Raw genomic sequence first — 27,956 nt, forward strand, 5'->3', positions numbered from 1 at the left:
TGCAAAAAATGATATAGAAATCGTTTACAGGGCGAAACGCATCTTCCTTTTTTGTCACTCCAGAGCTTATTAGCTGAAAGTTTCTGTCTGCGTATCTATCTATACCGAGATCCCATTGAATCATGATCACCATAGAAAGACACGCCCCACGAATGTTCGCATCTCCAAAATATTTTCAAATGACAACAATCCCGATCATTGCACGATCGTCGCAGAATCATACTCCTTTCTGTTTCAGCTCCTCAATTATTTGGCTGCCTGTGAGTCCTTTGTCGGCGCAACTTAGGGTCCCAACCCCATCTCTCCTGGGTTCACTTGCCTCCTGCGAGTATCAAATTTCATTCCCCGAGGTTGAAACAGGAGCCCATTAAAAACAATTAGCCACTGATGTACTGTACGTAGCTCAGCACTGATAAAGTATAAGTCTATAGTAGGAGCACCAAATACGGTATATTTGAAGTTAGAGCAAACGAGGCCACTAAAAATATCCGTAGAAATGTGTATGCATAAACGATGGCGCGGACACGTCCTTATAAAAAGACGACAAGAATCACTAATAGCGGATATACCAATGCCGAAAGAAAGAAGCTGAACCCGAAAACGGAACAAAAAAAAAGCGAGAAAAGAAGGCGGTAAAGAGGAAAGAAAGTAAAGAAACGAAAAGAAAAGAAAAAGCATATCGACTATACCACCCAGCCTGAATCCAGTACAAAATTGGAAAAAACCAAGCATTGAGTCGGAAAAGGTATAAAAATGAACAAGGCCCAGGCATCCCTCAAACAATAAACCATTAGTTTGCCTTGATATCAGCTCCCATTAGGCACCGCCCCGCTCACCGATCGTTTCCCCAAGAAGCTCCTTCTCGATTTCCTCTCTGGGCTGTCGATTTCGTCTCGTTTATCACCCGTTGACGAATGAGAAGTGCCAGGACGCAGAGACGAAGTTTCAGCAGACGAAAACGAAGATTTCAGTGTGACTGTACCGCCGCCAACTTTGATAGTGTGTTCCCTTCCGGCACTAGATCCTTGATCATCGACGAAGAACAGCGCCTCACCTAAAATATCATCTGACCCAAAGGTTGAATGATCCTTAACTTGCAGTTGGAACTGGGCGTCCGCTGCAGCATTAGAGACCTTGAAAGTTTCATGGGACGGGTCAAACTGGACGATAGGTGTCGTGGTAGGAGTCGACGTTCCAGAGTGGTGAGCTGATTTTATGGCCTTGGTTTTGTGCACTTCTTTTGCGCCCCTGGAGGTCATCTGTTTAACTGTGACACGCACATTGGCTCCGGAAGGATACCCTGCAGCGGAGACAATGGTGAAGTGTGCTGTCCCGGTATCGCCTTTGCCGCCACCGCTCCGTCCAATTTTCTCATTTAATTGAGAGGCAATGCTACGAGAACGGCTGTGTGGTGTCTGAGAGGAGTTCTGGGTAGGGGTTAATGGAGGCGCGGCTCCGTCAACTAGGACTGACGCTCTCTGCGGTGTGTCGATCGGCGTATTTTCCGAGGCGGGGACTGCGACGTTATCTCCTCCTGATGGTTCTGGTGAAGTAATCGACTTGTTGTCATCATCGTCCTTGCTACTACCGAGACGAAGGAGATTGTGTTTAATGAATGATGCACCTTTAACCACACCACCACCAACCAATCCCACTCCTTTAACTGGCGCACCAACAATTTTGCCTGGAGTGGCAAATGTGCCGGAGAATGTAGAGGAACCTTGTCGAGATCTCATCACATACACCGGCTTGAAAAGCAGTTTGAGCCGTACTGCGCCAGATTTCCCGTCAAGCGGATACGAAATTTCAGTAGCACGGAACGGTTCCAACTGCTCAAGGTTAATATCTGTTCCACCTAAGTGGTCCGCCCTGTCACCGAAATCCCAGTCGTACACCTCGAGTCTCAGATTCGCATCAATTCTAGACTTGATAGAGCACTCGAAAAATTCATTCCACGCAGGATGCAAAGTCTTCTTCTGCACCTTGGTTTTAAAAACGTCTTTGCCATTCAGCTTAAACTTGCAGTATGGATCGCTAAATCCATTGCGATCAGCGGAAGGCAAGTCGGCAGCATCCAAAACATCGACACGAAGTGTTCCCATATTATTGATACTTTCTCTGGGGTCCAACTTCATCTTCACTGGAATATATTTTAAGCTGACAGTGACTTTGCTAGTCGAACCGTCGGGTGATCTTAGTGTTAGCTCCGTAGGTTTGTACTAATATCATAAGTCAGCATATCCAAGGTCCCGAAGTATAGTTAAATGACAGTGGACACGTACCAGGCATTGTTGGAGAGTGGGCAGTGTCGGTCCGGTGAGCTTGGATAAAGCATGTTCCCCATCCTCTTCTCCTTTGGTATCCGTCTTTTCAACGAGACGGAGAGTGATTTTTGACATTTCAAGTTCACGGACAAACGCATCGCCAACTAGCAAGTTTGTTGGGTTAGAATCAAAATAATTAGATTGGAGGGAGGGTATAAGCTGACCATCGCCAAAAACAGCTTCTTTAGTTTTTGTTCGAGGTGAGGTATAGGATGGGAATACGTGATCATCCATCAAAACTTCGAGTTGAACATTGGAGTGCGCCATACGGCCTTCAATGAGCTTGAAAACGATCAATCCAGACTCTGTGTTCCCAAGTTAGCATATATTAACTTCGAAATAGACAACTTTGGTCATGGATCATTAGTGCATACCGTATTGAGGGAGGTCTTGTGGGGTGAGGCGAATTTTAGGAGCTGCTGAAGCTTTGAGTGAACTTTGAGAGGCATTGGCTGATGGCTCCTTTGAAGCACCGATATCAATGCTTGGCGCACTGTTTTGCCTGACTTCGGCACTAGCTTTCGTCCCATTGGTGCCGTTGGTGCCGTTGGTGCCATTTTCAAGCTTTGGGCGGCCATTTTCGAGGCTCTCTCGCGGTCCGTCCATGGGCATCTCACTAGCCATAGCTGCCCGAGTGGCTTCTTCCTCTTCCTCTTCCTCGGGATCGGCTACGTTAAGCGTGGGATAAAAAGCAACAGTATAATTGATAACACCTTTGGGCGTACCGCGATTGGCAATACGGAGACCAGATGACATCTGCTGCTTCTCATCGTCAACTTCGTATTCGCCATTCTCGTTTTCACGGATGTAGTCAGAGGCGGAGAGCTCGGTCATTCCGAGGGGTCTGTCCTTTCCAAGGCTTTCCTCATCCATAACCTGGAGAGCCAGCTTCTCACGTGGAGAGTGCATCGGGATGTAAAAAATCTCATCCCACTCAGGGTCAAGATTATTTGCGAAAGTGACGGTGCGGCCTTTCTCAATTCCAGAGAGGAGGACTCGAGCATAAGGATCCGACTTGCCCATCGTCTCCACGTTTCTTAGACCTTTAGCGCTTTGGATATGTATCCGCATGACACCAATGGGATAAACATATCCTCCGCTACCAACTATCCCCCTGAGGGCCACAGGTTTCCATTCAGCCTTAAGTTTAACACGGCCGGTTTTCGCACCAGCGAGGTTGAACCATTCCTGACCTTGTTCCGTCAATTTCAACATGTCGTTAAGCTTCATTTGGTATCTGCCGAGAACAGGATCAGTAGCAAGATCTCGATCATCTTTAATCATCATACCAAATCGCGCCGTCTTTCGATCAGTAATTAATACTTCCTTGGTGGGGTTTTGGAAAATCGGATTGTTTGTTCGCTTCAGCTTATTTGTAACGTGAATTTCTTTGCCATTCAACAACAACACACCATATGGGTTAAGCTGTCCAATAAGACTCTTGGTTCCATCAAGATCCTTGGCCTGTTCAATTGTAAATCTTGCAATTCCAGAATTAGATACCGGAGGAGGCTCCTCCGTTCCACCTTCGACTGTTGTCGCTTCAAGGACAGGGAAAAAGCGAACGTCAGCCATAAGACCTCCACGTAGCCGGCCACTGGATAAAATCTCAAGGGTCATATTTTCATGTTCATTCTCCTTTTCGAGATGCTCCAGGGGGAATGTTGCTATTCCAAGCTCTTTGTCTTTCCGGAATTCGTTCCAATCATAGACATGAATAGTAAGAGAATCGGTAAAGGCGGTGATGATGATGTAGATTGTTTCGTTCCACTTTGGGTTAGAGGTATCGTGAACGGTCTTCGTTCGACCAAGAGGATTCCGACTATTAATAGAGACCACTGCGTAAGGATCCACAGAGCCGCCGAACTTGTCAGAATTTTTGAGGCTCTGCGCTCCATGTAGGGTGACTGCAACCACGCCAATAGCTTGATCTACGGGGTTGCCTGCAAGCATCTTGGCGATTTCGACAGGGAAGACATTAGGCTCATACATCATCGGGCCCAGGTTCCCATGGATCTGATCCTTGATAAAACTTTCCAGTCCAGGGATAAAGTTGATGTCGAATCCCATGAGATCGCCACCCAGTGGTTTGCAAACATAGTCGATTTCCGGACGGCCAATGAAAGAGATGTCTACACGTTCAATGTGCGGGAATGGGATTTGGAGCTTCACCTTCACTCTCATCAGGCCTGAAAATGCGAAGTCTTCCACAATCACGTCAAGGCCTTTTGAAACAAGCGCTTTCCCAATGCGTACTTCTAGTACAACCTTTGGGTTTATTTTATTTGCTAGCTGGCGAGCGGTAAGATCCATGGTGTCGTTTGGGGTGAAGCTGAATTTCCAGTCCATGAGCACTGTATCGACTTCGGTTTTAGGGTAGGTTTTGACATGCTCTAGACGAGGAGGTTTGCTTCCAAGTATAAAGGTCTTCAAGCGCAAATTGTCTAAAAAAGCCGGAGTGGCCGAACTCAAGACTTGATCAACGGAGTTAATTATGGAGTCACAGAGGACAGGGGCGTAAATGGGCCAGAACTTCACGAGGAAGCTATTAATCCATTCCAAGCTCTCCGTATCGGTTTCCAGTTTGCTTTTTGCCATCTCGCGATTGATATCATCTCGGAAATTTCGTCGGACACGACGTATCGAGGTGCGGTAGTACGTTGCGCAGCCCGCCATGACTATGAACACCCATCCCAAACCTCCGCCAAGCAACGCAATTACCCATGACGCCAGGCAAGAGAAAATGATGACCGCAGTGTTATGATACCAGTCTGTTATTCAAATTTTCAGTCAGCTTACGACTCTCGTATTATGCTAAACAGCGATCAAGGCCTGGCAATGGGATGGAACGCGACCTCCAAAAAATTTGTCATCCAGTTTCGTCTCGATGAACGTTTGGTGGTCCAAAAGCGTTTCTCCCTCATCTATGTCATCCTCGGGAATATGAAAGCGAGGAGCCCAGCCGGTCCTGTTGCGATCCCATCTGGCTGCTTCATCGAGTTCGCCGTTCGTTTCTGCGGGCTTTTCAGGTTTATCGGTGTTCATCACTTTGGGGTCTTTGCTTGATGCACTCGAAGTACCGTTGACCTAGAGAGCACATAGCTATTATCAGCTCCAGTTTCCTCCCCAGTTTCCTCCACAGTATCAAGGTTTCTAACAAGGTAGGTGAAAGAAAATAAAGACCCACTATATCCGTAGACACGCCAATGGCCTTTGTCTTGGGTTGCTTATGTATGCCCGGGGGTATCGTCTGCGCACCACGGAGCGAATTAGTAAATATCACGAGAAGCAGCGACAGGACAGAGGCGACAACAGTAGCAACTTACCGCTTCCACCTGTTCCAGTTTCTTGGATGGGGGAGCATCGGGATCAAACTGGAACGCAGGGATTCCGGCCTTTTGACTCTCCTCAACCATCTTCTGCTCGACAGCCTCAGGAGAGAGCTCGGGCTGCGATGGCTGCTGGCTCTCCATAGCACCTTACTGCTTCAACACGGCTTTGTTCAAAGCAGTTTGCAGCAGCAGAGGGTACTGGCGTCTCTTAAGCTAGCTGGGATCGATCGGAGGAGGATTGAAACTCAAAAGGAATTCTCTCGAAAAGCTCCAAAGAAGCTAAGGTGGCCGATTGGGCGTGCTCCAACGGAACAGCGTGGACGTCCAGAGGAGTTGACGAAGCGGACAGGCACTCCAAGATGGGATGGCGGTGGGAGAAGATCGCTGGTTGGTAGCTGAAGGACGATGAGCTGTCCCGTAGACAAAGCGGGTTGGCAGTAGTGCGCCCAGCCCGCCGGATTGCTTTGTGCAAACGAAGCTGGGTGGTTGGTCGGGAGTGAAGTTAACTACCTGAGCATCTATCTAGTTATAGCAAATGAAAAACTGGAATAAGGGTTACAGGAGAATTGGACGGGGAGAAGGCAGGATCTAACTCGGAACCTGCCTTCTTTCTCTCTTGGTCGGTAATAAGAGTCCACCGTCGCAGTCGCTCCCGGACACAGGAAGACAAAAGTCACAAAAAGAAGTTATCAACAGCCGCGTCAGGCAATCCCGTCCTGCTAATAAATAAACTCCTGGCCTGGTGGAAGATCCGCCATCGTGGACAGCGACGTACGTCGATGTTGATGGGTCCGTCCAGCAAAAATAATACACACTATTTGCAAGAGGATGAGCCCTAAATCTTCCAACAAACCGGATTCTGCACGGCATGGCAGGGATTAAAACAACCAGATTACGCACTCCAGGTGTGTCCCAGCTCCATTTCCAGCTTCTGGCAGGGGCCATATAAACAAACAGACAAACTCCTGGAGCGGTCTATCTTTTCTACTTAATTTTATCTCTGTTCCCAGGATCAATCGTCGAGCAATGGCAGTTATTTCATACTCAGCATCAGCAAAAATCAGGTTCGAAAGGAGGGGCCCAGGATTCGACGCAAATTTCTTCCTTCGGCAACTTCCACTGGAGGTACGAATCTTGCACCAAGACAATACAGGAATAAGTTGTCCGCACTAACGCCTCCTGTGGCTGATGATATGGATGAGGAGCACAATGACGCTTCGACACGGGCACAAACAGCTGTCAAAGTGCGTTTGTGTTGAAGCACCTTCTCCAGCGACTTCTGCAGTGATTCTCGATCGTGGGCATTGTGGCAAGCAAGCTTAGTTCGGATGGCCATGCAGCAGAGTTGCAGGAGTTAGTTATGCGGCAGTCAAACGACCTTGTCTGTCCCAGGATCCCCACGTTTGTGCATAACCAATCAACTTGGCCGAGGCAAATGAAATTCCGCGTTAAATTGGAATGACGAATCTAGCCTCCGCAGGGCATAAGGAGCGGTGGGTTTGTTCGACTTTTTGCCACCTCGAAATCCAGCTGGCAAGAGGCTGTCCCACATTAGAGAGCCTTTATGAAGGTGTTTCCTCAAACCCCGCCTTAACAAGGAGTACGGAGCGGTCGCTTACCCAGCCGGGTCTCGTCCTGAAAAGCTTCGTGGAAGGAAAGGACTCTCTCCAAGGGAAACGCTCTTACGGGTACTGGTGAAATTGGTAATGCGCTGGCCTGTTAATTTGATGGCTCAATCGAAAATGTGCGGGATACCATCTCATTGTGGGTACCAGCTACGACCAGCAGATCCTTTGAAGGGGATTCTTTCAGCATCTCGACTATCAATTTGACACGAGCATGTTCAATTTACATCCTTGACCGGCGTCGTCCAAATTGTATCTGAACAAATCCTTTACTTTCCTCTACACCCAATTTGCAGAACCTCGTTGTTCAACCACTCCAACGAACCCATTTAGCCGCCAAGAAATCAACTGGAATATTCGTGCATCTGCAGAAAAATCCTTGTGCGACCCGAGCTAAGTTGATCCCAGCCAGCTCCACCCCATTCGGGTCTGCGAGACCTACGTAGTACGCAGTAGAGATATCGGAAGTTTCCCCAGCAAAAGCCATCACGATTTCTCAGAATTCCCTTGACTCCTCTCCTCTTGGACTCCCAGTTCCAAAAATTCGGCGACCAGAGATTTTCCAATGAACAGGAACAAAAATTAAAATTTGAAGCAGAACCCGATGGTTCCCCCTTGCACAGTCACTCATAATCTCACAGGGGCCACATTGACTGAATCTTGTCAACTCGCCACCGCTCTGGTACTCGTTTATTGATGATTTTTCCTTTTTCTAGCTCCGTGTGAAATCGCCAATAGTCCCATCTAGTTGAACCCGAAGGCCAGCACGCCCAACCTAGCCGGAATCGTGAAGATTGGCGCACTTGGCAAAATAATGAGATGGACGGCACGAACTAGCTCCCCATTTTTTGGGCTTTGGGGGCTGTGGCTGATGAACCTTCCTGGACTCTTACGAATATTCTTCACAAAGCAGGAACTAACAGTAACAATGAGAATGCAAGTATAAAACCAACTCAAAACGAACTTTTTTCTGTCTCCTTTCGAAAGCCATTGTGTAGAGATGAAAGTCACAGCAAAGGTTTTAAATATCTTCTCAGCTTGTGCCATAATGATAGAAAACATCCTTGTGAGTGTATAGGAAAGATAGATATCAACCTTCCACAAAAAAGTCGTCGTCAACATCGGTCATGAACAGTACTTTTCCGCTGGGAGGAAAGTGACGGTGTATCACCAGCTTCTGTTCACAATCCCGAGAGTATTTCATGGAAAGAAAATCCCTTACTTATGTCCCAAAACGGTCTTTACCATCTTTAGCCTCGAATGAGCATTTTTTGGCATAAAGGTTGATATATCTTGAGGTGCCCACCAGCGATAAGGCTTTGGAGTGAGATGACTACGGATGAAGTAACAAGTTTGACGGACAAACGAACCAGCTCATTAATAAGAACAGGCGGAAAACAAATCCGCAGGCATTACTCTTCGCTGCGATGTCAAACGCAAACGATACAAAAAAATGGGAAAGTGAAGCATCGGAGCCCATGGCGCTTTCACGAATATTCCCCCTCATTTTTTTCACGACTTGAAAACAAAAAAAAAAAAGGAAAGAAAGATAGAAATGTGTGTTCGGCTTTCTATGGCGCCTTTCCTAAAAACCCCATGCTTCTTGCTGGGCGGCTGGCGAACCGGATGACCTTCTCGAACCCGCTGTTTTACTTGAAAAGAAAAGGAAACCCTCGTTTGGCGCCGCCGAAGAGTCTTCTGTTCAAACAAGGTTCAGGGCTAAAGACGGACGGAGAACGGGATATGGGCGTCGCGTCAAGAGCTAGGAAGAGGTGGTCGAGACCTATCAAGATTAAGGAGTTGGAAGGGGAATCCCTTATGTTTCTAACAGACACTTTAGCGGGACAGGGCAAACCTGCCTCGAGCATTGCCCATGGGTCATGACTATGCCTTTAAACGATGCATTCCTTGATGGCCTCATGCTGGGATCCCTTGCACCTGCACATACAAGTTATCGCCAAAAGGAACGATGAGCTCACGGACAGCAATTGAAAATCGAGAAAACGTTGCCACTTTCTATGTATTTGCACGGTCCAATATTTAATCTTTATATGTGAGAGAGAGTATAATTCATGGTCTGGATCAGCTTACGCTTATGCATGGTCGTGATTCGCAACGGCCCGGCGGTTAACTTATGATTTAACTATTAATACTACTCCGTACTGCATCAGCAATTGGTTGGTGAACCATCATATTGGGGATATAATATATGCGATAATTACCCCGTACATCTAGCAGATGGATTGCATGCTAACAAGATAGAATTTGATAGCTGCAAAAATTTGTTCACAAACCTACTAAAAGTCACCTGAAATGGAGGGTTATCCGAGGATACTAGTAAGGAGTTACAGAATAATTTATCTCCCCGCCCCCCTTTCTCGAATTTCTGCGCCAACCCTGCAGGTCCAGGAGCGCTCCTCAATTCCTAAATTTCACTATCCCAGGCGGAGATGTTGGCTGTCTGTTATTGAATGCACGCCACGAAGAGGCGTCACAGGTGCTCTAGTCTAATAAAGTATGCTATCCCCGAGCTGCGGCGCTTCGAACGGTCCTATATAACAGAGTGGAGAGCCAACACGATACAATGAGGCTGAAATGTTTCCATTCAGCATTGGATTGCTAGATAATGCGCTGAAATGCGTCTTCGAGCAGAACACTCCTCGCAGCCGCTGGACGGCGTCGACAAGCTCGCAAAGGTCGACACATCCCCGATTTCCACAACGCTGTCAACAGAGGAACTAACACCGGAGGAAGAAAAAAAGCTCGTATGGAAGTTAGTGGAGATTCGATGCCGCTTGAATAGGAGTTGAGCTGACGGACAAATCTCTGTATATGCGCGCAGGATTGATCGTGTCGTGCTCCCGATTCTGATGTTGGGATTTATGGTTCTGCAGCTTGACCGCGCGAACATGTATGCCCAACCCATACATTCCATCCACTTTATGCCGACTTAATAACATTCAATAGAGGAAACGCCCTCACAGACTACTTCTTCCGAGATGTTGGCATTACTCAGGACCAATTCAATACGGGCCAGCTGGTCCTTCCCCTCGCGATCATTTTAGTCGAGGTGCGCACATCCCATCTCATACTCTTGCCATATTGTATACTAAACCCTAGCCCACACGTATAGATTCCTTGCAATATGGTTCTATTCAGATTGGGGCCAGCGATATGGATAGGGATCCAGATATTTGCGTGGTAAGTAGGACTTCTACCTCACTCCCCTCCTTTTATGTCAACTAATGAACGGTTTCTAGGGGCATTGTGGCCACCCTACAAGCATTTCAAAAGGGATTGGCTGCGTTCTTAATAACTAGGATACTGCTTGGGTATACCTTCTTTCATGCTGATATCAACCCTAGTAGTACTCAGGCTGATAAATTATCAGTATTTGTGAAGCAGGTTTTGTACCTGCTAGCCTCTATACCCTTACAACGTGGTATAAACAAAACGAGACTAGCAAGAGATTCGCTATATTTTATATTGGAAATCTATCCGCTGGTGCCACAAGTGGTTTGATAGCATACGGAATGTAAGATGGCTCGAAAATTCCCTAGCTACAGACGCGATTACTTTTCATATTGAAGGCACACCTGCTAACATCTCCAGACTACACATGAGAGGGATTCGCGGATTGGCAGGCTGGCAATGGCTCTTTATCGTAGGTTGTTTGTTTATGTATATTTTGGTTTATACATGGATTAATTTATTTATCAGATAGAGGGCCTAATCACCATCCTTGTTGGTTTTCTGTTCATCGCTGTATTCCCGAAAAATCCTGAAAATCCAACTTCACTATTTGGGTTTCATTATTTCACAGAGAGGGAAGCAGCTTTTTTATCCCGGAGAGTTATTGCGGATGATCCCAGGAAAGCAAAGGGAGGAAACTCAATATCACTTAAACAGCTAAAAGGGGCGGTGGGTGACCATTTTAAACTAACAGCTGGCAATGCAAATGTGGACGGAACTGACTGCTGCTGTCTAGTTAACGAATTGGAACATGTACCTTCATCTATTAATTACAATCGCTGGACTAGCACCTGTCTACGTATTCGGTGCCTATGCACCCACTCTGGTCGCATCTTTTGGTTTCGAAAGACTCGTATCAAACGCTTTGGTCACTATCGGCCTATGGGCTCAGTTGGTGTTGATAGTTATCTGGGGATATGTTGGGTAGGGGAACATATCTACTTTGTGTTTCTTCTTGATAAATCCGCTAGACCTGCCTAATATTTATCTGACCACCATGAAGAGATAAAACAGGGAGGCGTGGTTATGTCGTTCTTGCGGGCTCACTATGCAGTTGGGGATTTGTTGTAAGTGACTTTCCAGCAAGATAATTTCAAGCCATGTGATGGAGCGTGTCTTTCCAACATTCCTGTAGCTCGGATGCAGGATACTCGTTCGATCTCCAAATGGCCATCTGCGATTCGCACTTCTCACCCTGGCCATCGCCTTCTGTGCCGTATGGCGTAAGTACCTTCAAAACTCCCTGCTCCTAGGTCCCAACCAACTGCAGCAAGGACAGCTCGCTAACTGGTGACCGGAACAGAGCCCGTCAATGCTTCTTGGATGGCTATGAATAGCCGTTCACCGGAAGAAAGATCCATTGCACTGGCAATGTTTACGATGGCGACGAATTTAGCCGGCATTGTTAGTAGCCACGTTTTCCAGGAAAGCGACCGACCGTTGTACGTGGTGGGGTGGAATGTGAATATTTGCCTGATATCCGCGCATGTTGCGATTGTTATTGGGACGATTCTGCGGTATATGATGCTGAATCGTAAATACAAAAGGGGAGGGAGGTCAGGAGAATCATACACTTATTAAATAAAGGAAGCATCGTGCTGGTTCTGTGCAATTACCAATGGTCTCGTTTTGCATAGATTCAAAAGTTCGTTTACATTGTTCGCCACTTCCCTGACTTCAGTACATCAATCAGAAAACGCAATCTCGATGATAAATCTTTCACGCGCGGCCTTGACAGGGATTCCCTCGACGCAAACTGTGTCCAATACCAGCTACAACAAGCTTCGGAGTTCACCCCCAGTTAGTGTTCTATTTGTTTTGCATAGGATGGGCTAGGATTTCACAGATTCCCATGTTGTATTGCCTGTCGACGACGAATGCATCTTCATGCTGTGCCGTATTCAGGGATCAAAACCGTGGATGGGGCAAAAGTGGTTACTGTCAAACATCACGCATCCTCTCTTTTCCCCTTGTCAGGAAAGGAGAAGGAAGTACATTCAAATAATGAGGGGAAATTATGCGGTTTCACATCCAAAATAACCCTCCTGCAAAAACAACGATAGCCTGGAGACCACTTTTTTTCACAGGAAGTCATGGTTGAATGGCGGCGAGATGCTATTTTTCATCATGAAGAACTGAAAAACCAGATGAGCCAGTTCTTGAAGCTCCATGATTATAGAATCCAAAGGAAAATTGCAGGGACAGCTGATGTAGGCATCACGGATGGTATGAAGGAATCGATCAATAGGTGTGCCTTGTTCTACTGATGTCACTTTTTCGCTATGCAATGGTGTCGAATGCATGAACTAAAAAAAATTTATTTCCATTAATTTTTTTTCGAGACTACTACTATGGTATCGACTGAAAACTTCAAATGAGAACGCTCCAAGGATGCAAAAAGTAAAACGAAAATATTAAAAGGTCGCACAGTTCAAAAGATTTGGTTATCAGCTCACCTACCTCGTTACATTCCACCTCCAATTTCAGGGGTAAGCAGTTGCATGATACACTGATCGTTAGATTTTGGGCTTCCGGCTCAGATGTTAAGCAAACAAAACGTAAAGAACATTAATAATAAATATCTCGTATCGGTCACATTCTGTATGAGCATCTAGCCACTACTAACGTGGGTTGCAGATGGAACATGTCATATCTATCTTCCAACACGGATGACGCCTGCGGCCACCAGTTTCTGAATCTTCATTCGGACGCCTGGATTCTTCATGTGTTCCTGCAGCGCAGCCGGGTCGCCCTTGGCTTGTTGGAGTATAGTCTGCATAACAGGATCCTGAAGAATGGACATAATCTAGATAATTAAGAGTACGGTTAGCGGTTTTGAATCACTTTTAATATTATAATAGGGTTGCTCCAAACCGCGATAATGATAGAAAATGGGCAATCATACCTCAGGATCACGCTGAATTCTCTCGGCAGTTTGCTCTTCGGTTTCACCCGCACGAGCGCTGAACTGGGCCTCCAACGCCTTTTGTTGCTGTTGGTCGATCTCACGGGCATGGGCGCCGGTTTCATCGTGTTCAGTCGCTTCAGCACACACGTCCATACATTTGTTATATTCTTTCATGGCAAAAAGAGCTTGTGCTTTTCTCAAATATGCACGAATAAATTTCGGGTCTCTCTTAATGGCTTCGTCACAATCTTGAACAGCTCCCGGGAGGGCCATAAGCTTGATCAAAGCTGCAGCACGGTTGCTATATCCCCGTGGGTCATCAGGCGCCCGCTTCGTCATCTCAGTGTAAGCATCAACAGCAGCTGGCCAGTCCGCCTCTTTGAACTTTTGATTACCTAGCTCTCTTGCCTTCTCAGCCTCTTCGGGGTTGATGTAGGATTCTTTCTCAGCCTTGATTTTAGCTTTCTCAGCGTTTCGAAGCTTGGCCAAGATATCCGGCGTACGGTGTTCCGTCAAAGACTTCTGGTAATTCACGATAGCGTTTGCAAGATCTCCCATCTTCTCGTAAGAGGTTCCAATTCTTCCGAATGCCCTGTTACAATACTGTTAGTGATGCTTGTTCAGATGTTTGGGCTAGTCTTGGCTTCGACTTACTTCGCAATGATCTTAAAATCCGCCAACATTTCTCTACCCTCCAAGATTGCCTTCTCGCAAATTTCGATTGCTCCTTGATAGTCACCCTTCTCAAATCTGGCAGCGCCAATATTAGTAAGGTAGGTGATATCCTTATTCAGTTCCCAAGCTTTGCTGTAATGCTCAATTGCATCGTCAAATTGCCGTTTCTTGTAGCTTTCTGTTCCAAGCTGCTTTTCCTTGTCACCGGCTTCCTTGGCCTTCCGCTTCGCAATGGCTTCCTCGTCCTCGGGTTCAGGTTCAGGTTCAGGCTCGGGGGCTTTCTTAGGTTGTGGCGCATCGGCCATTTGGATATCCTCCTCTGGTTCCTTAGCGGAACCACCAGCCTCTGGTGGAGGAGCAAACGACATGTCGATACCAAGCAATACGCTCATTACCTGGAGGAATCTTGGATCTCTCATCTCTTCTCCGATATTGCTCGGATTATTTTTTAGTCGTTGAAGTTTTGCCATGAATTCCGGATCGGCCAACAGAGCGGAGGTTTTGGGATTCGAGGCAAGTTTTGTGATAAGTTGGGGGTCATTAAACATGCTTCCAAGGCCGCCGGAAGGGTCCCCACCCAGGCCATCCGCTCTCGCTTCCGCATCAATTGCACGTTTGACAGATTCGAGCCCGGCTTTCGCTTGCGCATTGGAAGGGTCCAATTTGAGCGCCTGCTCATATGCATCATTTGCGCCAACTGAGTGAGTTCTTGTTAGCTCCTACCGGTCCAGGGAATAACCTCAAAATGGTGGAATAAATCATGTGGACGTACCCAGATCACCCAGTCCATGCAACGCAGCTCCCTTCCGGCCCCAACCCTTCACCCAGTCTGCTTTTAGCTCGGTTGTTTTATTTGCATCTTCAAGCGCCTTCTGGAAGTTCTTGAGGGAGGCATAAGCACCAGAGCGGTTGGAATACAAAACATGGTTCTCCGGCTCAATAGCGATAGCCTCGGAGAATTTTTCACTGTATCGAGTTCGATTAGCAAAGTGTACCATAACTCCAGCTTCTGAGCAGCGGGAACTAGTATTTAGGGACTTACACGGCCAAATCGAAGTCCTTCGCTGCGAAGGCCTTGTTGCCCTCCGCCTTCAGAGCATCAGCCATTATTATATTACAGGCAAGCGGTATAGGAACGGGGGGATATTCAACGGAGACACTATACGGCAACAAGTAGAAGAAATGTTGGTTGGCGGGAGGGAGAAACAGAAAATGACAAAGAAGAGGGGGAAGTGCTGGGGATTTGTTTAGGATCACAAGCTTCTGGAAATTTCGAGCTCAATCGTACGGGCTTCGAACAGCGTAATGGGCGGGTGACCTTGGATGCCACGTAATTTTTCATGGGGACTGAAGTACTTTCCAGTATATTACTGTATCAAATACCGTATTTCATTTACCACAACTTGGATCTTGAAAAATATCGCCGAATTTAGCCATATGACACCCCACATCATCATCATTGAAAAAAAAAAAAAAAGTTACAACTTTTCACATCAGAGGTAGCACACTCCCTTGACCGGAGAAACACCTTTCGGGCCACTTGTGTTCTATACTCATAGTTGGGTGGATACTCCCAAGTCTGAATCGGATGGCGGATCACTGTCAGACTATGACTCTTTCAGAACCACCACAGTGATCCGATCTGGAGCACCGTCATCCCATTTTTGAGAAGATGTCCGCCTCCGCAGGTGGTTCCTCGAAAAGGGCTGGGACGGCAGAGCATAAGGAACTGGCATCCGCCCTCTATGCTCGATGTCTTTCCAATTTCCCACCCGATCATTTATTCTACCAGCAAGATCTGCTCGGCCTGGGTATTATCCCCAATAATGACCTTTCCTTGTTGATGAAATGCGCCCAATCACTCGTGGATCAGAGCTTGATGCGTATGCTCTATGGAAATGACGACCGTCTTGCTTGGAAAATCATTGCGCAATCAGACGCTGAAAAGTAAGTATATGACTCTAGCTTTTTGCCGGGCGGATGAAATATGTAACTAATTCTCCTACACAATAAAAGACTCCAAAACCTCAATGCCGAAGAACGTCTTATATACAGTGTGGTCGAATCAACGGGCCGCAGCGGCGTTTGGACACGAACTATCAAATCGCGGACGAATCTCCATCAGACAATTGTGAACCGATGCCTCAAATCGCTCGAGACGAAAAACTACATTAAATCTGTCCGCAATGTCAAATATCCGCAAAGGAAAATGTACATGCTGTCTGGCCTGCAACCAAGCGAAGATGTCACAGGCGGCGCGTGGTTTACAGATGGAGTTCTCGATTCTGATTTCATCCGTGGATTGGGAGGCTGGATTGAACACTGGGTGAGCTCGCGGAGCTGGTACGACCGCGGCGCAGCTGAACGTAAGGCCAAGAGACAAAAGATTCGTCCAGATAATAATACGAAGGGGGAACCCCAATATCTACCCTATCTCCCGTCATACAACGGATACCCTACCGTTAGCGATATCACCAATGCCATCAACAACTCCGGCCTGACCCCTGTCACGATGGGCGAATCTAGCATTGCACAGCTACTCGAAATGCTCTGCTTTGATGGGAAACTAATTTCTCTCCGTGACGGGGCCGCCTACAAAAGCGTAAAGAAACCCCACCAGATATCCCTGCAGCGCGACCTGGGCCTACAAACCAGCGACCAAACCGACCAGGACAAGGCAGATCAGGATAACCTTACGCTTGGCGGAAACGGCATGACGGAGGCTCCCTGCGGACGATGTCCTGTATTTGCACTGTGTGAGGAAGGCGGGCCTGTCAATGCAGAGAATTGCGAATACTTCGATGCATGGATTAAGAAATCTTTGGCGTTTTGAAACATGGAGGAGGATCTTGGGAACCCCCCATGTTTTTCGTTGTACATGTACCTCTCACCAACTGTTAGCCGCGACCCTTAAATTCTCTGCTATCATCTCCCGATATACGATTTGCCATCAGCTCCCCTAACTTCCGACGGCAACAGTGGGACATAAAGAGAGATATAATACCGCACGAAGAATTGCCACTTATACCAACCAATACTTGTATGATATATTACCATATATCATTATGTATCATAGCATAGCGACGGCGTTTTTGTGGACCTTTCTGTTCTTTTTTCTCTTCATTATATTGCCAGAAAAATGTAAAAACGATTTCACCGCTGGAGAAGAGAGGGGAGCAGATCGCAATCTGAATATTTTAATAGTTGTTATTTTATTTCGTTGCCTTGTTATATATCATGTACATCTACACATGATACATCGTATAACGAAGAGATAACGAAATGCAAATGATATGAAATGATAGTAATAGTAATCGTCATCAGACTCAAAACGAATCCCCGTTCCTGAACTTCCTTACTTCCCCAAATTCTTCCTACACTCCTCACAATACCAAGTCCCCAACGGCTCCCTCGTCAACCCGACACACTTCCAATGAAACCACTCATATGGACAATCGTCATTATCACACGCCACCATATCCCCATGACTAACACTGCGACACGTACAATAAGTCTTCGTATCCTCCCCGCCCTCATCTTCTTCCTCTTCCTCCCCTTCCTCCTCTGATTCCCCATCGGCCGCCCGAGCCCCGCCTCCACTCCGCTTCGACAGTGGCGGGTTATTCTCCGCTTCCGAAACCTCGGCGCTGCTAAGGACAGATTCATCCTCTTCCTCCTCCGCCAAGCCTGTAACAGACGAAGGAGATTTCTTCCTTGACGTAGCTGCAGATGCAGCAACGTTTCCCGGAAGGGATTTTAACCGACCGTTCCCACTGGAGGAGCGCTTTGTGGATTTTCCGATTGCGGAGGATTTCCGTCGTGCCTGCTGTTGGTGCGGGGCTACTTTCTTTGATGGAGGTTTTTTCACAGCTGTTGTGGTGCGAGGTCCTGCACTGCCTGCACGGGAAGCCCCTGGGGTTCCGGGTTTGGGTGTGCCAGGCCCAAGGGATGATTGGCGTAGGTTCGACGAAGCTGCAGGGAGCGTGCCGACTGATGAATTTAGACGTCTACGTTTGTTGTCCGCAGCCCCCGCGGAGGATTCCCGATGGCGGTGTTGGAGATGCAACGCAGCAGAGGCAGGGGTGGCTGGTGCGGAATTTCGCGCGATGGTCTGCGACGCGGCGAGGCCGGCGCTAGATGACGAACGACCAGCGACGCTGTTTAGTCTTTGTGACTGACCGTATTGCCCTGTTGAATTTCCGGAAGTTGGGTTTAAGGGCGAGGCGTATGGTGTTTCTGCGGACGCGGATTCAGGAAACAATGGTTTTTGTGGCTCGCAATATTGGTCCTTATTTCGGAAGAGGGAAGGGATGGGCGGGTCTTTCGATAGGACTCCATCGTTTTGCAGCTCTCTGATCTTCAAGTCTAATTTCTTGATTTGGCGATCGAGTAACACGCACGCCTTCTCACTCAGAAGGATCTTTTCATCCTGTAGTACCTGGCTCCGGTCCAGATTCTGTAATATGGTTCTGCTGTAGCTGTCTTCCTTGGGGTTCGGTGCATGGCTACCATTTTGTCTGATGAATTTCTGTAGGCTCATGTCACGAGAATTTATCGTAGCGCGACAATCTTGCATTATCTTATCCTTGGCTTGGATCTCTTCCATCAAATGAGTGATCTCCGCGGGTAGGTTCGCGACTGTATCAGGCGTTTGTTCGTTAGTGCAAGCTGGAAATGAGATTATTCAGCTAACTCTTACCATCATGAATGAACTGTTCCAGCACAGTGGAGCAATCTTCTGTATGAGCCATATTCACTCATTCACTAGCAAGGAAGGACACTCGGATATCGATATGGTTGGGATGTCGGAGTCGGAGTCGGAGTCTTGCCACCAAGGCTATCGATATGAGATTCTGACAGCACGGACCGTGACTCGCGGTGGTTGCAAACAATTTTAAGGAGCGATCTGACCTCCTGCCATGCACAGCTACAAGGACGTGTGCTAGGGTTGTGCAGGTATCGATGGTGTGGAAACAGTTGATGGAAGATGCAAGAACAAATGACGAAGGAATCGCAAAACCGAGATCCTGTCCCAAAGAAGACTAGTATCATCACGTGTAGGGCACAGACCACCCGCTGGCCTTTCCTCTGCAAAACTCGCCACAATAAGGCGGCGACACTAGCTGCATCCGGAATAGCCTCCAGTGGCGCTGTTTCTGGGCCTTTCTGCACATGATTGGACCTCGATTCGATGTCAAACCTCTGCGACAACGACAACCTCAACGGCAACAACAAGTTGATGCGCATATCATTGATATTACATAGCAACATTTGGGGGACATCCCCTTCACTGCGGTCTTCCAGGGATTAGTGGGTTCGATCATGATAAGATTCCCAAGACTCAGACACCCCCCATTCCTATGATTTTGAAATATTCCTTCCCATGGCCAGATCAACGATTGTCCAGGAATATGCTTCCCCAGCGGTCGCCCAAACATCGCTATCACTGGACCGGAAGACGGCGCACGAAGTTGAGAATGAAGGCTTCAAGCGTCCAAAGGGGTACACGGTCTCATGGCACGCAAACCCTGACGTTGAACCGCATCACTTTGGCTCGTCACATCCAATGAAACCATGGCGACTCACTCTAACGAAGCAGATCGTCATGGCCTACGGCATGCACTACGCCATGGACCTGTACAAAACGCGCGAGGCGACCTACGAGGAGATGGCCGAATTCCACAGTCCAGAATATCTAGATTTTCTCCAAACCGTCATCCCCTCAGACATGGAAAATACAGCGCTCAATGACCGCATGGCCGGCTTCAATTTTGGCGACGACTGCCCAGTCTTCGATGGCCTCTACAACTACTGCTCTCACTACGCTGGCGGCACGCTTGACGCCGCGCGCAAGCTCTGCAACAACCAATCCGAAATCGCCATCAACTGGTCCGGCGGCCTCCACCACGCCAAAAAATCCGAAGCCAGCGGCTTCTGCTACATCAACGACATCGTCCTGGGCATCCTCCAGCTCCTCCGCCTGCACCCACGCGTCATGTATATCGACATAGACGTGCACCATGGTGACGGCGTCGAGCAAGCCTTCTGGTCCACAGACCGTGTCCTCACAGTCTCCTTCCACAAATACGACAAGGACAACTTCTTCCCCGGCACCGGCGGGCTGGACGACACGGGGCCCTCCAACCCCTTCAACCCGGGCGCGCACCATGCGCTCAACGTGCCCCTCCACGACGGCATAGAAGACGCCGAGTACGTCTCGCTCTTCAAATCCATCATCGGCCCCTGCATCCGCACCTACCAGCCCGGCGCCATCGTCCTGCAATGCGGCGCGGACAGCCTCGGCTGCGACCGCCTGGGCTGCTTCAACCTCAACATCCGCGCGCACGGTGCATGCGTCGCATACACAAAGACGTTCGGCCTGCCGACCCTCGTCGTGGGCGGCGGCGGCTACACGCCGCGCAACGTCTCGCGGCTCTGGGCGTACGAAACCGCCATCTGCATCGATGGCGCCACAGACATCAACCCGCAGCTGCCCGACTCGCTGCCCTTCCGCAGCCATTTCAAGCCGGACTGCTCGCTGTTCCCGCCGCTGTCGGACATGCGCAGGCTGGAGAACCGGAACTCGAAGGCGTACCTGGAGTCCGTGACGCAGGCGGTGCTGGAGCAGCTACGCTACATCAAGGGCGCGCCAAGCGTGCAGATGCGCCATATCCCGCCGGATATTATGGGACTGCGGGAGGATATAGAAAAGGAAATCGAGGCGGAAAAGGAGATGATGGAGGCGGAGCAGGAGGAAAGGGTTGGAGCTGGCAGTAACGGAGGCAAATGGAGTCGGAGGAAAGATTTGGAGAAAGGATTGGGGGTAAGGGGGGAGCTATATACTTGAATTTCGTTTCCTCCGGGTCATGCATGAGACCTTTTTCTTTTCTTTTTTTTTTTTTTTTTGGTTTGCCTCTCTGTGTCTCTTTTCTTTTTCTTGGGTTGGGAAATCTAGGATGGTATTGTCTTTACGTTTTAATTCCCCTCTTCGTCCATATCTCTGTTTAGATTTAGATATATGTCGTCTTTGTATCTTGTGTCCATAGTGTGGTAGGATGGTGTTGGAATTGGAGTTATTTTATTCTATCCATTGTATAGGAGTTTCCTGACGGACCATTCTATATTTCACTTTTTCCCCATTTCTACATCCTCCTCAGCAGTTTGGTGAATAATGAATTGCCCCTGGAGTTTCTCTCGATTCTCTACACTTCCCGCTTCCAATAACTTATGCTCACATTCTGCTAGCATTGCATCATTTCTGCTCTTCTCAAGACAAATCCTTCCTTGGTCAATGTCACTCCTGTGATAAAAAAAATATATATATAATTTTCTATTTTATGTAGGTATATTAAAACGAATGAAAATTATGCAAAAGACATTATATCCATACCTGGGTAGGTAGGTACATACATAAATATTAAATAGGAAAACAAAATAACAATGTAGAGTAAACAACCACAACTTGTTGAAAAGTGGTTCAAAAAATCAAATCAAAAAAAAAAACGGGGGGGGTGGTGGCCGAGGGATGACCATGAAAATTCTCCCAATTGATGAAAACTCGGAGTTATTCTTTTTCTTTCTCGCTTATTTCTGTTTTTTATCTCTCTTTCGTTCTCAGAAAGGGAAAAGTATTTCCCAAACAGAAGATCAACAACCATTAACTGGGAAAAAAACCGATTATGTCCTAGACAAAGTCCATGTCCAATAATGCCAATGCCAATGCTGATAAGAATAAGGACAAACAATAACAACAATCATCACCATTACGATCCATCACGAAAGGAAGAGAAAAAAAGAATAATAACATGCAGAGGCTGAGTCAGGGTGAGGCTGGCCTACCTAGTCCAGACGAATATGGTTATGTATATTCGAATTCTCTCCTAAACCCCCACCAGGATCCCTCCCTTTCCTGTCTTTCCTTTTCCCCTCTTCCCCGCAAGAACAACAAATCAAGGAAACGAAACATATCAAAGGGAACTGCCAAATCAGAACGGGACAAAACTCCAGACGCTCATCCCAACCCCAGCGCCGCTGACCGTTCTAGAATCAATCTTTTTTTGCACTCTCTTTTTCTCTCCCCCGCTTTGATTTCTTTTCTTTCTCTTTTTCCGTAGGAAACAATTAGGTCGGCCGGCCGGTGGTGGTGGGTTGCTAGGTTTTTTTGTTTGTTGTTTTTTCTCGGATGAGACACGTGGGCTGGCAAATAATATCGTGTAAGTCCTAGAGGGATGCGCGGCTCCCAGACAAATAAACTTGCAAGGGTACAGTTATCGGTTAGGCGACGAGTAGAGTTATTAGTTGATTATGGCATAAAAGGACTTTCTCCGTTTCAAAGTTGACAATGCAGGTGAAAAAATTTTTTCAAAGAAAGTCCAATTATAGATTGAGTGAGAACTAGGCTGAGAAAAACGAAGAGTAAGGTGGAAGTTTGAAGGAGGCGAAAGTTACGAGGGAGAAGGAAGAAATTGGGATCCAGCTTTATCCCATTTATTTAACTTTGCGCATCGACGAAGTCGTCATTATCTGAGGCAGCGGAATTGCGACTGTGCAGCGATCGGGTTTGTGCTGGGCTGCTTGTGGGCTGCAGCGGTGTCATGATATTTGCCATGTTTGGGGGATGGTAGTTTGAGGACGGGGAGGCTTGGGCATGAGTGTCATCTTGGCCGTCTCCACCCAAGATATCCATGGAGCCCACTGAGGGTCCTGCTGATTTCAAGATCTTGTTCTCATCGGACTGCCCGTTGTTACTACCTTCGTCAAAGTCTATGAGGTTGCTAATATTATTCTGTTGGGTGGGGTGTGTTTCTGCGGTCATCTTTGCTAGTTGGCCTGATGAGGAGGCTTTTTCTGACTTATGGGATCGTGATGACGAATGGGCTGGTATTTCAAATTGACAGTGAGGCTTTTGGCCTGGGAGAATTGCTGCAACAGATAGGATCTGTTGCTCGGCCACAGTCGGGTTATATGGGTTTCTATTGGGTGAAGAAGGTTAGGCATAAAGGGCAAAAGCATGACTGAGTCCACTGATGAAAAATTTTCCACATACATTTTCGCATTCAGAATCCACTCAAGATCCTCTTCGCCTTCCCCAGGTCCCTGCGGTCCGCCTCGAACTGTGCGGAAAAGTTTGGGCCGCCATTCGACTCCATCTTCTAGCCTCTTTGATGCCTCAAGCCGCTGCATCTCTTCAATCTTAGTTTTCTCTTCCGTGGCAAGGTCATGGTTCCTAGCAATTAACGCTTGGACTGTGCTATTCCAAAGTCTTTGCGATTCATGTGGCTCCTGCTCTTCTAATGGCCTGACAAGAGGAGGCGTGTGTTTTGCATTTGTCGCATTGAAAAGAAGCTCCTTTTGTCCACTCTATGTACTCAGTTAGTCACAAAAACGCTGAACCAAAAAGGGGGGAATGGAAAAGGATGTGCGCTTCTATGCACATACAGCAACCCTTTTTATGAACATCTCGCCGTTCCAAAGCCCGGATAGTTCATAAAGTATCTCACCGGTTCTGTCATCTTTTATCATTCCTCCTATGGCATTGTAGGTGCCGGAAAAATAACCTTTGGTTTTGAACTCGATGTCCGCCGACAAATTATTCTCGGGGCATCTTATAACGCTATGATCTCCTAGTTCATACTTCATTTTGCCCCACAGAATACCTCGAGCATACATATTCGGTTGGGTCACGATACTGCAAGATTACCAGATTAGTTAGCAAAGCAAAGTAACGATATAGATAGCTGTCTGAGTTTTTAACGTTTCAACATACTATCTTTCACCTTTCCCAGGTTCACCCCTATTCAGGAAGGATAATATCGCTATCCCTTCCATCATACTTGCAGCGGAATTCCCCAAAAATTTACTCCGCGGCTTCAAAGTACCGTCGATTCGTATATGATGTTCAGGGGCCATGAAAAAGTAACTCGACTTGGGGGGATGGTGGGAAGTCTGCTCGGAAATGTAGTAGCTCCGGGTGCCATCCTCGTAATCCCAATAACAAGTAAAAGTTTCTCCTAGGATCGGATTCAATGGCTTTTTAACACCCCTAGCGTCATTAAAACCCATCCACACATTGTCAATATTAGCGACAACAATTTGTGTTTGTTGTTGAGGGCATATAACTAAATATCACGATCAGGACGTACGGAGGTTTTATGTGCCATCCACTGAGGTAGAATCTAACCACGGACACGAATCGTTGGACAGGGTCATCTATTTCGGGCATTGGAAGGAGCGTTTCGGGGTGGGCCATGAAACTATTCATAGGTATTTTGTCATCAGTTATTTGATTGATCTTCCTCGATGTATATGTTATAGACAAAATCTAGCAACGCACTTCGTGATCCGTTCCAGCATTGATCGAGGCTCCAGTATGAAGGTAGGAAGCGTGACTCTGCCAAGGTCCGCACCCGGCCGCAATTGCGAAATTATGTGAGTCAGGACTAAAGAATTGATCCAAGAAATAAAGAAAAATTAGTATCTAATCCTTGATATATCAACTGGCATATCCTGCGGGGGAAGTAATAGAGGGGCGGGGTTGTGTGGCTGCGAGAAGGCCGTGGCATAAACAACCAAATTACTCTGAAATGGAACTCACCATTGCCCTGTTCCGGCTCCACCGCCGTCTCATCCTCTGCATTTGGCGAAGAGCCACCGCTCGACTCATCGAGGGACGAGAAGCTATCTACATAGACGCAAAGTTGCGAAATTGAGTGTGTGGTTAGCAGCCAATTTCCGCACGTCGTAGCTGTAATGGCGCCGGAGATTCCGGCAGCTTATCGAAAAACAAAGTAGCAGCAATTTATATAGACCTCGGGATGTTCATGACGCACTATTTTTGGAGGACCTTGAATGGCTCTGCTGGTGGACCAAGGGGATTTTTGGGAGCATCTCTGCAGTATTCCTTCTCTAGATACTGCGCCTATTCCTTTTTGCTTCCCTTTTTTCTCTATTTCTTTTTCAGATTTTATGGCTATTTCAATTAGCCGTCCTTTGGGGACCTCTCGCGGAATCCTTCGAGAGGAAAAGGAACAATTGGAGGGTGAAAGAAGCTGCCGGATGTTCCTCAAGTCAAGACATCGACGATAGGCAGCAGTGAATAATGGGTTGGTATGAATGGCTACCGAAGGAGGGGGTTCGGAGAATAAAAAATAAATAACTAAATAAATAAATAAAAATAAAAATGAGCTGTGGGTTTTGGGCGCAAAATAATAGATAAGAATATACTAGTATAGTCCAGGAAGGCCACCAACAACCAACAACCAACGCTTGGGGCTCAAGACATGGAGTTACCGGACAAGGAGAGACGAGGTCAAATAGGGCAGACGGACAAAGGGGCGTCACAGGCTACTCGATGCATGAAGCTGGAGGAGGAGAGAGCGGGCAGTCAGAACCACGCAAGCAGAAAACAGAGCGCAGAGCCGGGTGTGTCTCTTCTCATTTCATGTCGCAGCCGGCAAGTATGACGGAACCCTTGGTTTGTGCGCCAAGCACCGGACCAGCAAGCCATCATCCCCATCACGTCAGCCAAAACCTCGCCGGATTGCTCCAAAATGGTTGGGCCCGCCTTCTGTTGGTGCTCTCCCCGCCGCAGCCCGCGCACAAAAGCTTGCTTGTTAGGGTTAAGCCATTGGCTTAGTTGGCCCGTCAGGGGCTTCTGGAAGGATCTGGATTCCGCATTTAATTCAATAATGTTTGACTCTCATCTCGGCACGACGTAAAATCTGCTGTTCTATCCCTCTTCCCCTGTCAGCTGCCCCTCCTGGTTTCTCTTGTTTTCCCGTCTCTGTTTACCCCACTAAGAGCTTGCGAAGGTTTCAAATGGCTTTTGGATATATCATTACGCAATAGAGCTTATCCGCGGCTTTTCTTTTTCTGGCCAGTGAGATGTGGCTTTCTAAGTACTAGGGATTGTCCGCCTGATCCCCCCCCCAACACTTCTCCTCGATTCTTCGTCCTTCCAATGCTTGTTATTTGATCGTAGCCTCGATTCGCTATCAAGATATATCTACGAATACATTTGTTCTTTTCCTTCCGGGATTCTACACCACGCACATGCACCGCGACCTGGCATTATTGTCGTTTTCATGATAAGAGGAGCTGGAAGACGCTGATGTCTTAGTACGGTCCTGCCTCAATCGAGAGTGGGGGAATTATCGGGAGATGAATAGGAGTGGTTGAAAGGCAGGTCTAATCTGGAGGAAGAGGGTGTGGAGCAATGTTATATTATGGTACGTTACTGTTTACGATAAAAACGAGCATTCTACGTTGTCTGTATAAAGCAGTATAAAGTGGCATGAAGGGGGAGGGGGGGGATGATCGTCATAAATCATCAAACCCGGAAAACATTTAATCATACATCGCGTACGGGTGCGTCGCCGTTGGTTATCTCGTGGAGAAATAGCGGATCCGGCTGGTAGAGCATGACGTGGAAGTGCTCAATGGCATGTATGGATTTCAGAGACTTCCAGTTTTTAAACCATATCACCTATTATGTTTCATACGATGGTTAGCAGGAAGCAAGAACTCCGACGTTTGCCATAAGAAGAGAGGGAGAGGATGAAATGGAAAGACACATTGGAAGAGTTATGAGGTGGCAGGGAGGGAGAAGGGTAGGGGGATGTTTCCGCTCTCCCACACCTTCTCAGCTGGCATTCTGGATCGAAACGTTTCCCCAACAAAGTCGTCGATCTCCCTTCTCATGCGCGGAGTCAAGTCATCCGTGGCAGGGTCATCTTCTAATTCAAATTTGGTCCAGACGACGAGGTGGACGATGTCCTTCTCCACTCCATAGGGCCAGTCATTGTAGAGGATCTTGATGTCGTCTATATGCGTCAAAAGGGAGAATTTTGCGCAGATTCGGATTCCAAGTCAGTAAGTCCCAAGAAGAAAAATAGAAGACATTTCTGTGTCCCTCCATGCAATCAACGGGCGAAAAGGAAGGACAAAAGACGGCATAGAAATGGGAGGCGAGGGAGGGAAAGGGATATTTACCCGGATGCTGAAACGGTGCAGTCCCTCGTGCTTCTAAATCGCCCACCCAACGCAGCCTCTTCTGAACCACAAAATCCAAAACAGAACCATATATTGCTTTAATCTTTGCAATATACTCTAGGTACCTCCTTAAATCTGAGGGCCAGCGCTGGAGAAGATGTATTTGATTCGATCCTAGTTTGATTTTAAGCCTGGTATATTAGTCCCCGTTCTTTAATACAGCCAACAATAAGCAATGTTATTCTTTGCTTCCGTATTTCCATTTCTTTTTTTAATCCACCGATTTATAATACAACGAAGAGAATAAACACCCACCAACTATCTCCTTCACAAGGTCCCAGCTCTGCGGCTTAAACTGCGCATCGGGCGTTGAAAGGGACTTTATAGACTTCTGAGGTAGATTGCGGAGGTATTCTGGACACTCAGATGGCCATTGTGATCGGGGAACATTGACGAGCCAGTAAGGGAGAGGTCCCTCTGGCGCTGCTGCAACCGTTGTCTTCTCGTCAACAAGTTCTGCAGTGGTCGTATCTAAAGGTGTGACAGCGAGCCCGGGTGATAACAGTTCTGACACCGGAGCGCGAAGCGTGTCGTCGTCGAGGTGAGCAATCATCAGGAAGGCAAGACAACAAATCAGCAACAGTGAGGCGAGTACAAGCTATCACCGCCGCGCCCTTGGGATGTTGTTGTGTGTCTGCGTGTCCAAGTATCCAAGAGACAAGGCGTGGAGGCAAATAAACTTGTCCCGGAGCTAGCCTATCGGCCCGCTGAATATGCCACTCACGGCTGGCTTACGCTACCAGTATTTCAACGTGATAGAATGATGAACAAACGTTTGAAGAAGTTATTT

At 47.4% G+C, this 27,956-nt stretch overlaps 11 protein-coding genes across 11 annotated transcripts; 5 read left to right on the forward strand and 6 right to left on the reverse strand.

The window, feature by feature from the left end:
* Nucleotides 1-806: 806 nt before the first annotated feature.
* Nucleotides 807-5,797, reverse strand: HCBG_00391 (uncharacterized protein; the record flags this gene model as incomplete). Its single annotated transcript, XM_045427441.1, has 7 exons — nt 807-2,219; nt 2,283-2,428; nt 2,489-2,629; nt 2,699-5,095; nt 5,180-5,411; nt 5,512-5,574; nt 5,651-5,797. The coding sequence occupies 7 exons, from the start codon at nt 5,795-5,797 to the stop codon at nt 807-809; spliced, it is 4,539 nt and encodes a 1,512-aa protein (XP_045291416.1).
* Nucleotides 5,798-6,716: 919 nt separating this feature from the next.
* HCBG_00392 (uncharacterized protein) lies at nt 6,717-7,768 on the reverse strand (the record flags this gene model as incomplete). The annotated part of the gene is made up of 5 exons (XM_045427442.1): nt 6,717-6,946; nt 7,079-7,245; nt 7,276-7,372; nt 7,509-7,560; nt 7,607-7,768. 5 exons carry the CDS (start codon nt 7,766-7,768, stop codon nt 6,717-6,719), a joined length of 708 nt encoding a protein of 235 aa, XP_045291417.1.
* A 1,109-nt stretch (nt 7,769-8,877) lies between these two features.
* Nucleotides 8,878-9,254, forward strand: HCBG_00393 (uncharacterized protein; the record flags this gene model as incomplete). Its single annotated transcript, XM_045427443.1, has 2 exons — nt 8,878-9,080; nt 9,122-9,254. 2 exons carry the CDS (start codon nt 8,878-8,880, stop codon nt 9,252-9,254), a joined length of 336 nt encoding a protein of 111 aa, XP_045291418.1.
* A 454-nt stretch (nt 9,255-9,708) lies between these two features.
* Nucleotides 9,709-12,338, forward strand: HCBG_00394 (alternative sulfate transporter; the record flags this gene model as incomplete). Its single annotated transcript, XM_045427444.1, has 14 exons — nt 9,709-9,796; nt 9,891-10,054; nt 10,124-10,192; nt 10,249-10,351; nt 10,415-10,482; nt 10,542-10,613; nt 10,673-10,816; nt 10,894-10,945; nt 11,002-11,202; nt 11,270-11,457; nt 11,537-11,600; nt 11,669-11,756; nt 11,837-12,050; nt 12,227-12,338. The coding sequence occupies 13 exons, from the start codon at nt 9,918-9,920 to the stop codon at nt 12,336-12,338; spliced, it is 1,512 nt and encodes a 503-aa protein (XP_045291419.1).
* A 499-nt stretch (nt 12,339-12,837) lies between these two features.
* HCBG_00395 (Hsp90 cochaperone STI1) lies at nt 12,838-15,322 on the reverse strand (the record flags this gene model as incomplete). Its single annotated transcript, XM_045427445.1, has 5 exons — nt 12,838-13,339; nt 13,439-14,033; nt 14,096-14,813; nt 14,889-15,082; nt 15,159-15,322. The coding sequence occupies 5 exons, from the start codon at nt 15,221-15,223 to the stop codon at nt 13,187-13,189; spliced, it is 1,725 nt and encodes a 574-aa protein (XP_045291420.1).
* Nucleotides 15,323-15,593: 271 nt separating this feature from the next.
* On the forward strand, nt 15,594-18,046 carry HCBG_00396 (DNA-directed RNA polymerase III subunit C34; the record flags this gene model as incomplete). Its single annotated transcript, XM_045427446.1, has 3 exons — nt 15,594-16,063; nt 16,133-16,990; nt 17,096-18,046. The coding sequence occupies 2 exons, from the start codon at nt 15,789-15,791 to the stop codon at nt 16,947-16,949; spliced, it is 1,092 nt and encodes a 363-aa protein (XP_045291421.1).
* Nucleotides 17,472-19,084, reverse strand: HCBG_00397 (p21ING1c variant 2; the record flags this gene model as incomplete). The annotated part of the gene is made up of 2 exons (XM_045427447.1): nt 17,472-18,754; nt 18,816-19,084. 2 exons carry the CDS (start codon nt 18,865-18,867, stop codon nt 17,472-17,474), a joined length of 1,335 nt encoding a protein of 444 aa, XP_045291422.1.
* Nucleotides 19,085-19,499: 415 nt separating this feature from the next.
* Nucleotides 19,500-20,963, forward strand: HCBG_00398 (histone deacetylase HosA; the record flags this gene model as incomplete). The annotated part of the gene is made up of 1 exon (XM_045427448.1): nt 19,500-20,963. One exon carries the CDS (start codon nt 19,500-19,502, stop codon nt 20,961-20,963), a length of 1,464 nt encoding a protein of 487 aa, XP_045291423.1.
* Nucleotides 20,964-22,607: 1,644 nt separating this feature from the next.
* HCBG_00399 (oxysterol-binding protein) lies at nt 22,608-25,003 on the reverse strand (the record flags this gene model as incomplete). Its single annotated transcript, XM_045427449.1, has 7 exons — nt 22,608-23,088; nt 23,163-23,476; nt 23,555-23,804; nt 23,883-24,158; nt 24,259-24,369; nt 24,450-24,555; nt 24,946-25,003. The coding sequence occupies 7 exons, from the start codon at nt 25,001-25,003 to the stop codon at nt 22,608-22,610; spliced, it is 1,596 nt and encodes a 531-aa protein (XP_045291424.1).
* A 292-nt stretch (nt 25,004-25,295) lies between these two features.
* Nucleotides 25,296-25,751, forward strand: HCBG_00400 (uncharacterized protein; the record flags this gene model as incomplete). The annotated part of the gene is made up of 2 exons (XM_045427450.1): nt 25,296-25,302; nt 25,348-25,751. 2 exons carry the CDS (start codon nt 25,296-25,298, stop codon nt 25,749-25,751), a joined length of 411 nt encoding a protein of 136 aa, XP_045291425.1.
* Nucleotides 25,752-26,465: 714 nt separating this feature from the next.
* HCBG_00401 (uncharacterized protein) lies at nt 26,466-27,719 on the reverse strand (the record flags this gene model as incomplete). The annotated part of the gene is made up of 4 exons (XM_045427451.1): nt 26,466-26,600; nt 26,753-26,937; nt 27,107-27,280; nt 27,422-27,719. 4 exons carry the CDS (start codon nt 27,717-27,719, stop codon nt 26,466-26,468), a joined length of 792 nt encoding a protein of 263 aa, XP_045291426.1.
* Nucleotides 27,720-27,956: the final 237 nt, after the last annotated feature.

Source organism: Histoplasma capsulatum, assembly GCF_000150115.1.
Source record: "Histoplasma capsulatum G186AR genomic scaffold supercont2.1, whole genome shotgun sequence".
Lineage (NCBI taxonomy): Eukaryota > Fungi > Ascomycota > Eurotiomycetes > Onygenales > Ajellomycetaceae > Histoplasma > Histoplasma capsulatum.